At 39.3% G+C, this 13,107-nt stretch overlaps 1 protein-coding gene, 1 long non-coding RNA gene and 5 other non-coding genes across 8 annotated transcripts; all 7 read right to left on the bottom strand.

Moving 5' to 3' along the window:
- Positions 1–997: 997 nt before the first annotated feature.
- On the bottom strand, positions 998–6,588 carry rnf175 (ring finger protein 175). Its single transcript, XM_015001960.2, has 9 exons — positions 6,477–6,588; positions 6,112–6,149; positions 5,889–6,030; positions 5,057–5,211; positions 4,563–4,670; positions 3,944–4,064; positions 3,544–3,677; positions 3,304–3,405; positions 998–1,760 (listed from the first exon to the last, which is right to left on the bottom strand). Exons 1-9 carry the CDS (start codon positions 6,495–6,497, stop codon positions 1,640–1,642), a joined length of 942 nt encoding a protein of 313 aa, XP_014857446.1. The 5' UTR covers positions 6,498–6,588; the 3' UTR covers positions 998–1,639.
- A 984-nt stretch (positions 6,589–7,572) lies between these two features.
- On the bottom strand, positions 7,573–11,286 carry LOC106926807 (uncharacterized). Of its 2 annotated transcripts, XR_001420152.2 has the most exons (8): positions 11,205–11,268; positions 10,464–10,499; positions 10,149–10,262; positions 9,141–9,219; positions 8,892–8,939; positions 8,644–8,690; positions 7,853–7,915; positions 7,573–7,657 (listed from the first exon to the last, which is right to left on the bottom strand). It is a non-coding gene; the product is annotated as an uncharacterized LOC106926807 (long non-coding RNA). The 2 variants fall into 2 exon arrangements; XR_015766136.1 differs by lacking the exon at positions 9,141–9,219 and having other exon boundaries at positions 11,205–11,286.
- On the bottom strand, positions 7,727–7,818 carry LOC148154366 (small nucleolar RNA SNORD14). The gene has a single exon (XR_015766302.1). It is a non-coding gene; the product is annotated as a small nucleolar RNA SNORD14 (small nucleolar RNA).
- LOC148154365 (small nucleolar RNA SNORD14) lies at positions 8,483–8,575 on the bottom strand. Its single transcript, XR_015766313.1, has one exon. It is a non-coding gene; the product is annotated as a small nucleolar RNA SNORD14 (small nucleolar RNA).
- LOC148154364 (small nucleolar RNA SNORD14) lies at positions 8,762–8,853 on the bottom strand. The gene has a single exon (XR_015766292.1). It is a non-coding gene; the product is annotated as a small nucleolar RNA SNORD14 (small nucleolar RNA).
- On the bottom strand, positions 9,013–9,104 carry LOC148154363 (small nucleolar RNA SNORD14). The gene has a single exon (XR_015766281.1). It is a non-coding gene; the product is annotated as a small nucleolar RNA SNORD14 (small nucleolar RNA).
- On the bottom strand, positions 10,331–10,423 carry LOC148154362 (small nucleolar RNA SNORD14). Its single transcript, XR_015766319.1, has one exon. It is a non-coding gene; the product is annotated as a small nucleolar RNA SNORD14 (small nucleolar RNA).
- Positions 11,287–13,107: the final 1,821 nt, after the last annotated feature.

Raw genomic sequence — 13,107 nt, 5'->3', positions numbered from 1 at the left:
ATTATTTATTAAATACAAAGTCAGATTCAGAGGTTTTGGCAATTAAATATTTCATTTGACAAAACAAACTTTTTTGACACTTTAAAATCAAATTCCCGCATTTTTCAGATAAGTACTTATTCTCTGAGTTGATGGTTTAGGACAAACCAATAATTTACCTCTGAAATTAACTTAAATGGACAATATTTAAATAAAACGTGAGCTCCAAAGGAAACATTTAACACAAGCAGACCTGAAAAACAGCTTTTAGGAGTAACCAGAACCATGTGGACAGAGAAGTCCTTATGTAAACACTGTGCAAAGAGCTTTAGATAAATAAAGCAGAAATTCAATACTGGAGTCAAAAAATCCAGCAGCAAAGAGTGTGCAAATAAAACCTAATTAGACTGTTTGCTTTAGCTGCACAATGAAAAGTGAGAAAAATACCATAAACAACCGGAAGGGATGATGCCGACAGTGGAGGAAGAGAGGTCCGAGAGGATTTATGGTTGCTAACCGGCGGACATTTACCCACCAGTGGATATTCAGTCTCGCAGCAGCTCCTATCTCTGTTCTCTCTCATACGACACTGACCCAGTTTGCAGCTGCGAGAGGATTTATAAAATGGCGCCGTGTGTCGAGAGCCAATCAGCGGCTACCACGTGTTATATGGTGCATTCAACTACAACTAGGAATTCTAAAACGGAAACGAGCAAACATCCACTTTAAATCAAAAGTTTGCATCATCAGTTTACCGATTTTTTTAAATTTCTGTTTTAGTTTCGTCTATGTTCATAAAGTTAATTTTCTACATGCCGTCAAACTAGAGAGCGAATCCAAATTGTTGTAAATTTCCTGTTTCTGATTTAGTTTGAACTCAACCGGAAATGATTGCGTTGGAATCCACAACGAAAATACTCGCTATCAAAAACCCGAGTATTTTCGCTTTTTTGATAAGATTCATAAGATTGTTGGACTAAACTGTAGGTTTAACTACATGCACATCACACTTTGAAAATATTTCTGAATTATTTATTAAATACAAAGTCAGATTCAGAGGTTTTGGCAATTAAATATTTCATTTGACAAAACAAACTTTTTTGACACTTTAAAATCAAATTCCCGCATTTTTCAGAAAAGCACTTATTCTCTGAGTTGATGGTTTAGGACAAACCAATAATTTACCTCTGAAATTAACTTAAATGGACAATATTTAAATAAAACGTGAGCTCCAAAGGAAACATTTAAAACAAGCAGACCTGAAAAACAGCTTTTAGGAGTAACCAGAACCATGTGGACAGAGAAGTCCTTATGTAAACACTGTGCAAAGAGCTTTAGATAAATAAAGCAGAAATTCAATACTGGAGTCAAAAAATCCAGCAGCAAAGAGTGTGCAAATAAAACCTAATTAGATAATACAAGATGAATTAATGTTTCATTTAAACAAAACCCGATTGCAAGAAACAGCATAAAATACTGGATCTGTGCCTGAAGTTTCCTTTGTGCTGGCAGCAGCTTGATTTTGCAGCAACCTCTGAAGTTAAAGTTACGGGACAGAATTAATCCTGCAGGAAATTCATCAAGAGTTCAAAACAGCAGCCTGAAGCAGTCCTTTGTGGCGCTGACTGCAGATAATCCTGTAGCGGGGTTCCTCTGGGCTCTACTCCAGGCCCAGAGAGAAGTTTATTCCATGAACGATGCCGATGATGATGGGTTGCCAGGCGACTAAATACCGCAGCCAGTCGAGCAACTGGCCGTACAAAACGTGGGTTTTCTCCCAGCTGGAAGCAGAAGGAGTTAAGGAGAACAGCAGAGGAACTGCTGGTTCACATCAGAATATGAAAATCCATTATTTCAGGATTCCTCAGTTCTTATGAAACGGGAACAGATTAAACAAGTTTTTATCCTCAGGCTTTTAAAGTCAATGTGATTTAAGCTTTTGTGTAGCTCTTAACGCACATGAAACATGTTTTTGTAATTATTCTTTGCAATTTAAACAAAAATGGTGCTGAAGTAAACTTGTGGAGAACTTTCATTGCCCAATTTTCTTTTTCTGAGAATATGACAGTTATTTCTATTAGGATATTTGAAAATGCATTCAAATGTACAGACTGCACAATAGATGCACAAAGAAAATGAGTTCAAACTAGGGCTGTTGTAAACGAATATTTTAGTAATCGAGTAATCTATCGATTATTCTTACGATTAATCGAGTAATCGGATTAAAAAAAATTATAAAATGAAATATTGGTAAATCTGGCATAATACCGGTGTTACTATCAGATATCAATGTCAGTCCAATTTTTCATATTTGAGCATCCCTAACAGTTGCTTTTTTGTAGTTTAGAAAACTAACCTGTAACAATAATAGCTCACTTTCTAAGTTAACCAGAAGAAAAGTTATAGAAAAATCTGAAATTATATTGAATTTAATAACAAAGAGGCAGGCTCACAAATATGCTTATAAAAAATGTCTACAATCCATCTTTTAGTTTATGTATTCATCTTCAGTGAGTTTAATAGATTAATTAAACTCACCTTGCCACCTAACCTGTCACGCTTTGGGTTTGAAAATACGGGAAATGCCGCCTGGAGTGGGAGGAGAGGGCGAATGAACGAACATGGGGTGGAGGGGAGGAAATAGACCAGCGGACTGACGAACCGTTAGACCGGGGGACGAACACGGGGGAAGCAATACGGGATATTTACGACACCTTCACTGGTCACACTCAGAAACTCATCTACCAGCCATGTACGATGCGCTCCGCCACCCGTTTCTTCAGACCGGGATATGAAATGTATTGTGCGGTTCGTCGGTAAAGCTACATTTACACGGTAAGCATCAGCTACTCAGCCGCCCGCCCTGTTCAGGCTATCCGCTCACCTCAGCGCTCTTCCCGCCGTTCGCTTTCAACCAGCAGCCCCGGAGGAGAAATGCTGCCGTACTCCAGGCATTCCCCCAGTCATTTTAAGGATGCTTATTGGTTCCCCAAAAACGATAAAAAGTCGGGCATTATCATCAGTCAATAAAATCCCCACGGGCCAATCTTGAAGATTGGACTTTATGCCGCTGAGACTTAGCTTTTGTCAACAACTCAGAGGCGGAAGTGAGAGCTCCGCGCAACGCAAATGAAGTCCCGGCCGGAACACGGTGCGCTAACTAATAAAACATAAATTAACGAAGCTTCGAGGCAGGTAAATTTTCCTCGAGGAATTTTAGTAATCGAGGTACTCGAATCATTCGAGGAATCGTTTCAGCCCTAGTTCAAACTGAGCGGATGAGCACAATTTGTGCCATTAAACATCAGCAACAAAAAAGGATACGGATTGTTCATCATCCTCTTCAGGTCCACCTTCTCGTTGCAATACGGACACGTCTGCTTCTTACCCACAATGCACCAGCCCCGGATGCAAAACTCATGGAATCTGGCGGAGAGTCTGTGAGTTAAGGAAGCAACAGGAATGGCTGACAGGCTCCGCATGGAGAGAAGGAGCGTTTCCTGGTTCCTGCTAAGAGAAAAGCCTGATGCAGGGAGAAACGAGCCTCAGAGAGCAGCAGGATACATGTGACCACAGGACAGCTGGAAGGTGTCTTCTATAAGTCCCTCCTCCTCCACCTCCACCAGGATCCTCTGACCGCACACGGCGCAGATGTCTCCGCTCAGGCTCCTGCTGGGCATGCCGCCCTTGTTGTAGTACTGAAGGCACATAGATGGGTGTTTTGTTAGTGTTATACAAATAAGACCATCAAGATAATAACCAGAAAACTGTATGGAGTCATAAACAATTTTCTTTAATTATCTGTAAATATATAAAATGTGTTGATCCTGCAAGCTTGAAGTAATTTTTGTTATTTTCTGCAGGATTTTTTGCATTTAGAGTAAATATTCACTCAGACTGGACGGTTTTCATGTTGGGTTGCAGTGAAATGGTCTCTGCTGAAGGCAGCAGCGGCTTCCTTTACCCCGATCGTAGAAGCCATGTAGTCAGAGCAGATTTCTGCAAAGTCTCGGCCCATGACGCCGTAGTAGAGGCCATAAAACAGCATGATGACGCCCACGTCCATGGAGTCCTCCGCCTTGATCCTGCACAGGCAAACAAACAGGGGCAGGAGGAAACGTTTGAAAAAGTAAAAATTCACTTCATTTAAAAAAAAAAAAAAGTAGGCAGACAAATAAATAAGGTTTGTTTCCATTTCACTCAAATTTCAAGATTTCTATGTAGTTTTAGAACATTGCACACATTACTGTAAAAAGCATAAACTTTATACTGGTAGAAAATTACAAGATGTTTTATCTATATATACCAAAAGTAATGAGAACAGGGAGACGTTTGCTTCTGGTTTTCAGAGTGTGAAAACCTTCAATCAGCTCTAATTCAAAGTGAGAAACTCTGGCACTTTTTAAATAAAGTCTAGAAAGTACAAAACTGAATGCAGATTCTGTAAGGTGGGGTTTATGAGCACTTGGAAACCTGATGTTCTTTAAAAAGAATTGAAGAAAAACTGTCATGTTAGTGCTTTGCTTGACATTTTAAACCCAGTTTCAGATCACAGGTTCAGCTTAGTTGGTACTAGATGTTACCTGAAGAAGACGTTGAAGCCGAACATGGTGAACATGATGGCCAGGTAGCCCAGGACGCCCACAGCGTAGCTCAGCTTGTAGATCAACAGGAACCACTTGTAGACCATCCTGGAGAGGAAACACAGACACGGTGAATAAAAACAGTTCAAGACATCAGCAAAGAGATCCATGTTTATTCAGTCTCACAAATAAAACCAAAAATTTCATGTTTCACAACTGTTAACAGCTGTGCTGATCCACCTCCTTTGCTTTTGCTGCTGTGTTTTAAACCTCTGTCTGGTCATGGTTTGAGCTTCCTGCTCTCTCTCTGCATCTATGAAGTCTCTTTTTAATCTCTTCTGGGATTTTGGGCAGAGTTCGGGTATTATTTGAGCTTTTAAGATGCTAATCAGCTGCTCCTGGCTGTATAAATAACACTTTGTTGTCACGGTTACAAGTCCAAGCAAAAAAAGTTTTATTATTTGTAGTTTTAGTTCTCTGAGACGCCCTCCTACCTGGGGGTCCTGCAGGACAGCGGCTTGCGGGTGGCTCTGAAGATGACGTAGCTGGTGATGACGGAGAACATCCCCCACATGGACAGGAACCTCCACCAGTACAGCTTGATGGTGAAGTAAAGTGGGACCACCCACATCTGGACCAGAGTCACCAGCTGGAGGAAACGACAGAGCAGATCACAGCTTCACTCCAAGTCCCACTTCTGGCAAAACCTTAGCTAAAAACCACCAACAGTTTTTACATCAATCTGGTTTTTAGGATGTTTAAAGTGAAAATTTTGATGTTTTAAGTGAGTTTTGTTAAGGAGGCATCAGTTGTTTCTTTCTGATCTTTGGTTTAAATTAAAGGAGTTTAAGAACAGACCCCATGCTGAGTGAAAAAACTGTAAAGATTTCTTCCTGAGGAAACTGAGCAGGGCAGTTTCTTCACCCTGAGCGCGCTATGTCCATGGTGAAACATGGTAGTGGCAGCATGATGCTGTGAGCATGCTTTTTCTCAGCAGTGGAAGCAGACATGAGCTATTTAGTAAATATTAAACTAAATTCCACTCTTAGCATATAAATATAGTAAGTACTGACTCAGGTGCTGAATATACAGGCATGCCACACTTTTCAGATTTTCTGTTGCCAAAAAAAAAAAAAAAAGCATGTTTCAATTTTCTTGCACCTTACATTTTTTAACTACTTCATGCTGGTTTGACATGTAATAAATTGAAGTTTGACGTCGTAAGGAGACAATGTGTAAAGTTTGTCAGACAAACCAGCAGCTCTGTTTGTGTTTCCATGGAGAGCAGCTGAATTTGTCTGGATCAGTGGATCAGATCATGCTCACGTTGTAGGAGCGGTGATGCCTCTGCTTCCACTGCACCAGGACGATCTGGGCCACCACCAGCGTGGCGATGAGGATCAGCACCATCTCCGCATGCATGGCCTCATGACCCCGGTGCTTGATGTGCAGCCGCTCATGCTGCACCCTGCAGAGAGGAGGAGGAAGCTGGAGTCACAGCTGGTGATGCCTTTCCCTCAGCATGATGAAGGGAGCTGCCACCACTCACCTCCAGTTCTCCCGGTGGGTCATCTTCAGCAGGTCGTCCTGTAATGAGACACAAATAGCAGCAGCTGGGAGGTTTGAACTCTCTCTGGACATTTAAATGTAGGTCAACACGACTCAGCCGCTCAGGTAAACAGCCGATACAACCCAACTAAACGCCATTTAGCAGCGGGTAGATGATATAAATGTGGTGGAAACGTGTGTAATAACATCGCTGTAATGCCACGTCAAAACACCAGCAGTCAACAGCTAGTTAGCCTGTTAGCTAACGAGTTGTCCGCGCTCATTTCCGCTTTTTAACGTACAACATCAAACAGTTCCCAGTCAGACCAGAATAAAATATTCATATTTTAACAGTAAACCACTGACCTGAGGTTGAACCGCCGCCATGGCCTCACCCTGTCCCCTCCTGCTGAAGACAAGCCGGCCGGCGGCGTTAGCGGCTACGAGGCGAGTGTACGCAAAGCCATGAGGGACAATACGCACAACATCGCATTATACATACGTACAATGTACTTGTATACATTGTACTTACATACAGTGTAAGTATATACACTTACATTGTATATACAATGTAAGTGTATATACATTTAAATATACACTGCTCAAAAAACTAAAGGGAACACTCAAATAACACATCCTAGATCTGAATGAATGAAATATTCTCATTGAATACTTTGTTCTGTACAAAGTTGAATGTGCTGACAACAAAATCACACAAAAATCATCAATGGAAATCAAATTTATTAACCAATGGAGGCCTGGATTTGGAGCCACACACAAAATTAAAGTGAAATGTTCCCTTTATTTTTTTGAGCAGTGTATATATATTCCTAAATAAGCACATTGAATATCATTTTTAAACTATAGATTTTATACTAGTAAAGCTTTGTCATTAAATAGCGAGTCTTTATATAAGGAAGGTTAGGGCAACTGAAAGTATTTAAAGCATCAATGTTAGATTAAGTTTTATAAAATGATGGAAGCACTGGCTTCTTTCTCCATTATTAAATCAACTTCTGGTAACTTTATGACTTGTGCCCGTTAATATGTAGTCTTCATTCTGCCAGTGTGACTTCATGCTTACTTTATTCTTGGAATGTAAAATAAATCTTAGTTTGACCCAATCTACCGTCATACCAAAGTCATGAAAGGAAAAAGTCTTTCTAGCAGAAGTTCTTTTATTTTACATACTGATCTATAAATGTCACTCCTCACCAGAAAAAAGTAAAATCGAAAATGAATCTTTAGAAAGTACAAGCCATCAGCCAAAATCTTAACAGCCCCGTTGGTTAAAATCTAAAAAGTTGACATTTTAAAATTTATTCTCAATTCGTTCCATCATAAAATAATAAAAACTAACATCACTTTAATTAAAACATTTTCCAGGCCTTTGTTTAATTGGTCCATGTTAAAGTTAAATCCAGATGAATGACGGCACATAAAATTATTCATACAGAAACACTTTTCTCAGTTTCATTTACATCAGACTTTATTAATAAATTACAAAATAATCCCAGAGAACAGCAGCAGTCACTGAATCAGTCCATCTGTGGGAAGAAGAGCGGAAAACGTAAGAAAATATGAATCTGATTAAACCGTTACAAGCAGAAGTAAAGTCGCTCAGACATCCAAGGAAGGTGTGAACCATCTTGGGTCTTTAGACCTCTGGAGGAAACTGCGAATGGAAGGAGGAAAATCATCACAGCGACTCAAAATAAAAGTAAATATAAACCTGAACATACCATCAGATTCATGAGGTTCGTAACCAACGGTGACGATCCAGCAGTTTAGCCACATTTCACCACCTGGAAGAGGAAAGAAACGTCTGGTTAGTGGTTTTCCTTCATTGTGGGCTGAACAAAAGTGGAAATCTGCCCTCCTTCATAATGCTGCTCTTAGCAACGCATCAGAAAACGGATATCATTTCTATTCTGCTCTCCCTTAAACTGAAATGTACGTAGTTAGCGGTAGCCTCAACCACCTCCACTCAGAACATGAGGATGTTTATTTAAACATTTGCCTGAGAAGTCACACAAGGGAAATAAACTACATAGATAAAATGAAACACCTGCGATTAAAATTACCAACATTTCTTAATAATTCATGACAATTTAAGGCCTTAAATTACCTACATTTTTTTTCTAGGGATGCAGACGCCCTGAGTTGTATTTGGCTCAGTTATCGCTCCACAACAGAGTTAAGAGTCGACTCAAAAAGCATAGACCTGTTTAAATTAGACTGAGCCGCTCAGCTCTCACTCATTAACCAGAGCAGGAATATCAGAGACCAGCCCAGACGGTGGACTGGACCTCACTACACAACGGATCAATTACACACATTTTGTCCCAAACACAGTATAGTTTTAATATTTTTCGCTCAGACATCCAAGGAAGGAATGAACCCTCTTTGGTCTTTTGACCTCTGGTGGAAACTGCGAACGGATGGAATAAACGTCATCACAGCGAACAGACATCGTCTTTCTCTACACCTCAGTCAGATGGTTAAAAAAATCATAAAGTCGTCAGATACCAACCTGTATGCCTCCAATACTGAAAGGCCTTCCTGCAGAAACTCCTCCACCTGAAACAAGCAAAACGACATTAGATTTAAAGCAAAGGATGAAGATTATTACACCAAATAATAGTTTAGAGTCGCTCAGACATCCAAGGAAGATTTGGCCATCTTTGGTCCTTAAGACCTCTGGTGGAAACTACGAATGGCAGGAAAAGCGTCATCACAGCGACCAATCAGACACCTAATACCGTTTATCACAATACTAACCTGAAGGTTTTCACTGCAGCAGCTGCTTTGAGGCCACATCATTATTCCCTAAAAGACAAATGAATAAATATTTAGTTATGATGTATAAATATATGATTGTACAATTAAAAGGTTTTAAAATTCGCTCAGACATCCAAGGAAGATTTGGCCATCTTTGGTCCTTAAGACCTCTGGTGGAAACTACGAATGGCAGGAAAAGCGTCATCACAGCGACCAAAACCAGTTTAATAAGAACTGGATCAAACATACCAGTTAGATGAGCAGATATGAGCGGAGAAAGACCAGCAGCTTCATCGTTTGGCAAGAGAAACGGCAGCAAGGATTCAGCCTGTAAACAGACGAATACGATTAGTTTTCCCTTCATGGTGAAACAACAAATCTGTTCTCTGTAAACCAAAGAAGACTGAATTTCTCTCAACTGAAAATATTGTTCCAGCACTCAGAACCAGCAGCACTGCCACATTAAACGCTCATTTTAAGACTTATTAGAATTACTCTCAAATTTCTAGTAGGTAATAATAATTTAGGCAAACTCATTTTTGAGGTTCTAATTTAAAAAAAATACTTTAAAGCAGGGACCCTAAATGCCAGTTCTGCTTATATGATTTCAGGGTGATAATATTTCAGATCATCACCCTAAAATCACCAAGTCACCAGGATTTGTTGCTTTCTAACATGGTTGCAGAAAACCTTCCTTTGACAGAAGTTTAGAGCCCCGTTTCAACACATGCTGTTCCAATTGACACCCAGGTTACAATTATAATTGCATTCAATTTTCAGTGGTTTTCCAGAGGCCATGATTTAAGGTTTCCTATATCTGTAGTTTGAAAGTTCGATGGCGCCCCCTGGAGGTTAAAAAAAAACAGTCACGAGAAAGTTTAGGAAATTGACGCTCTAAAAAGTGATTTGCACCGACAAAAACCCATAAAATACATCTATAATGAATAAAGCAATCACCACACAGGTGATTTACCTTTAACATGATCTTTAAAATAAAATGCATTTCCAAAGCTTTTGCAGAAATCCTTCACCACATTTTTAAAGCAATTACTTTAAAATAGTTTCATTGAGTTAAGGTGGAAACACAGAAAGGAAAATGTTTATAATGTTCAATAATTTAACTAAAACTCAGGTTTTATTAAACTTTTATTTGATTATACTTAAAATAATTGAAACGTACTAGTTTTTATTGGCAGAATTTCTCCCCACCTTTCAGATTTAACCATAAAAGAACATCTTATATCATCAATACTCTACCTGAGGAGATTCTTGCTTTTCTTCTCCTTAATACATCAGTCATCATTTTGATAGAAGTCAACCAAGCCTCTACGGTGGCTGTGAGGGCCATTTTCTGTCCCAACCAGCAGAACCCTGAGGAAAGAGTTGTCGTCAGAAAGGAACCAGAAAGAATAATAATACAGTCTGGTGAGGACAGCAAGTCGCTCAGACATCCAAGGAAGATTTAAGCCATCTTCGGTCCTTAAGACCTCTGGTGGAAACTACGAATGGCAGGAAAAGCGTCATCACAGCGCAGGAAATGAATGTAGCCGAGATCACATGGAGGAGGCTAACCTGGTCTGAGCTGCTGCTGGTTCAACGCCTTCAATCCTGGAAAAAAGGAGAAATAAACCAAATTATTCAGAGCTACACATCAAGATGCATTTTCCTAATTAATGTAATAAAATAAAGGTGACATGACATTTGAGCTAATTCATACATTTACTAAATGTATGAGTAACAGGTTGGCTTAGTTTCCTGCTCCTAAAGAGGTTTTTCTCAAAGGAAACATTTTATAGGGTTTCACTACAATGTTCTATTAAAATTATATTAATTTTAGCCACAAAAAATTATAAATCATGTTATTTTACTAAAATAGGGAATTCATAATGAACACACTTCATTCTACCACACATGTTCAGTAAATTAACCTACTATTGCAATAATCTAGAAATGTTTGGTCCATAGCTCAACAGCTCTTATATAGATTATACAGGTTGAAGCCACAGAAACACGGCAAAGCTACAAATAAATGATGTTATAGAAAACTTCTGTAAGTCTAAACGCAAAGAGTTAAACGCAACTTCATCATAAAGGATCATGAAATGACCACGTGACGCGTCACAACGTGGAGGTGAAAGTTCGTGACAGACATAAGCGTGAAACAATCTAACTCCATCCACCAAATAAACTCGTCATCTCGTCTTCACATTATCAGGTAACGATTAAATGTAGCACATTTAAACAGACTGAGATTAAATTATACATTTTAATCTATGAGATAAACAAAAAAATCAGCAGTAAAGACAGATTTACCTGCTCCTCTCGCCCGGCTGTGGTAAAATGACCGAACCAGCCTTCCGTCGCTGCTTAAATACGTCATGGCGGACGGGCGCCGCCTGCCGGACGGGAGGTGGAGTGGGACAAAATATATTGCTGCAAAACACTGTTTAGATTCTTCTTTCTTTCTTTCTTTCTTTCTTTCTTTTTCTTTCTTTCTTTCTTTCTTTCTAAACAAAGAACAAAAATATTTAGAAAAGTTCCAGAGTTTTATCCAAGGGTTTTCAGGTTAAATCAAATGTTTATATGAACACATATTGTAAGCAAAATACTTTATATATTTTACATTTTGTTTCTTTAATAGTTTTTCTTATGTTTTATGAATGCTAGTCTGAGTTAAAATTGGACTGATAATGGTAAAAAGCTTATTTTTCTGTTAAATGCATTTCAGACACTGAAATACTTTTTCATTATCTAAAAATGTTTCCAGCAGCCATTGTACACCAAAGTATTTATGTTTTTAATCAATCTTTTAACATTTTCATTATTGAAATTAATTATTGTATTTTTATCCTTTCCTGCTTGGGTTTCTTAGATTTTACAACTTGTTTTATTATTATTGGTACTTTAAAACATTTAGTGTTACTACTGTTTTCTTTTATTATAATATAATATTATATAATATTCTTGCTATACATATCATACCATCTATATCTGCAAAAAAAGAAAAAGAAAAAAAGAAAGAAAAACCTTGTGACTATTGCAGGTCAAGAGACACTAAAATGAATAGAGTGTCACTGAGAGAGAGTATGTGGACATATGGACCAATCCCCTCTCTCCTTTTCCCGCTATCTTGCTCCTGATTGGATGCTCAAAGTGCAGATTATTTAACCCCCACAGCCTCCATCCCTCCTCCTCCTCGGTGGTGGCTGTTGCTGCTGCAAGCTGCTGGTGTTGCCGTGACGATGATATCCTCCCCCTCTTACACACACATACACACACAGACCAGGAGGAGAGGAGAGGAGAGGCAGCAAACAAGACGGTATCATGACGCGATGGCTTCAGGCTGGAAAACAGACGCTCCCACTGATGGCCTGGAAAACAGGGTGAGAGCTGGATGCATTTCCTGAGGACAGAAGGATGGATGGATGGATGGATGGATGGATGGATGGATGGATGGATGGATGGAGGGGTGGATGGATGGATGAGTGATCGATGGGTGGAGGAATGTTTGGGGGTGACAGCAGCAGCTGTAGCATGCCTCAGAGAGGGGGAAGATGACTGCAGGATGGGAGCAGGGATGGAGGAAATGAGGATGGACCGACTGAATGCAGCGCAAACTGATCAGCTATTTGTGGATAGATAAGTGTGAGTGTGTGTGTGTGTGTGTGCTGTCAGGCCTGCATTGACACGCTAGCATCCTGTCTGCTAACAGAAACAGAAGGTACGTCACTTCTCTGAAGTGAAACTGAGGTCTCATCACAGCGACATATTCTGTTTATAGGAACATGCAGCTCCTGCAGGATTCAGATGGATGAGTGATCAGATGCAACCGATCGACAGATTCTGCAAAAAAAGATGTTTAAAGCTGCAAAATCCAGTTGAGTGAGAGGAAATGGATGCAAAATGAGCGCAAATAGAAAAACACGGCTGAAAATATCACAAAAATATACAAACATCAACATAAAGGGGAAAATATAACGTATCATAAATTCAACAATAACTGTATTTAGGAAGAGATGCAGAAGAAAAGGCAAATCAATGCAAAATAAAGTCGATAAAACATCACAAAAGCTTCATAAACTGATTCAGATTAATTTCTAAAAAGCAGCTGATGAATAAATGTTAAAATGACAGAACAGTTGAACCAGAAACTCTGAATAAAAAGTTGTTATAAGAAGATGAGAACAACCAAAACGGGAACTTGAAGTAGAAAGAG

Source organism: Poecilia mexicana, unplaced genomic scaffold, assembly GCF_051168715.1.
Source record: "Poecilia mexicana isolate PSO_F unplaced genomic scaffold, ASM5116871v1 scaffold_18, whole genome shotgun sequence".
Taxonomy (NCBI): domain Eukaryota; kingdom Metazoa; phylum Chordata; class Actinopteri; order Cyprinodontiformes; family Poeciliidae; genus Poecilia; species Poecilia mexicana.
Note: the sequence above shows the minus strand (reverse complement) of the source record. Positions and strands in the feature narration are given on the sequence as shown.

Excerpts from the sequence above, each read along its gene's own strand:
- rnf175 (XM_015001960.2), bottom strand. The coding sequence starts at position 6,497 with ATGGCGGCGGTTCAACCTCAG. Across the intron at positions 5,212-5,888 it reads GGCATCACCGCTCCTACAAC|CTGGTGACTCTGGTCCAGAT; the intron begins GTGAGCATGATC and ends CGTTTCCTCCAG. Across the intron at positions 3,678-3,943 it reads ACATGGCTTCTACGATCGGG|TACTACAACAAGGGCGGCAT; the intron begins GTAAAGGAAGCC and ends ATGTGCCTTCAG.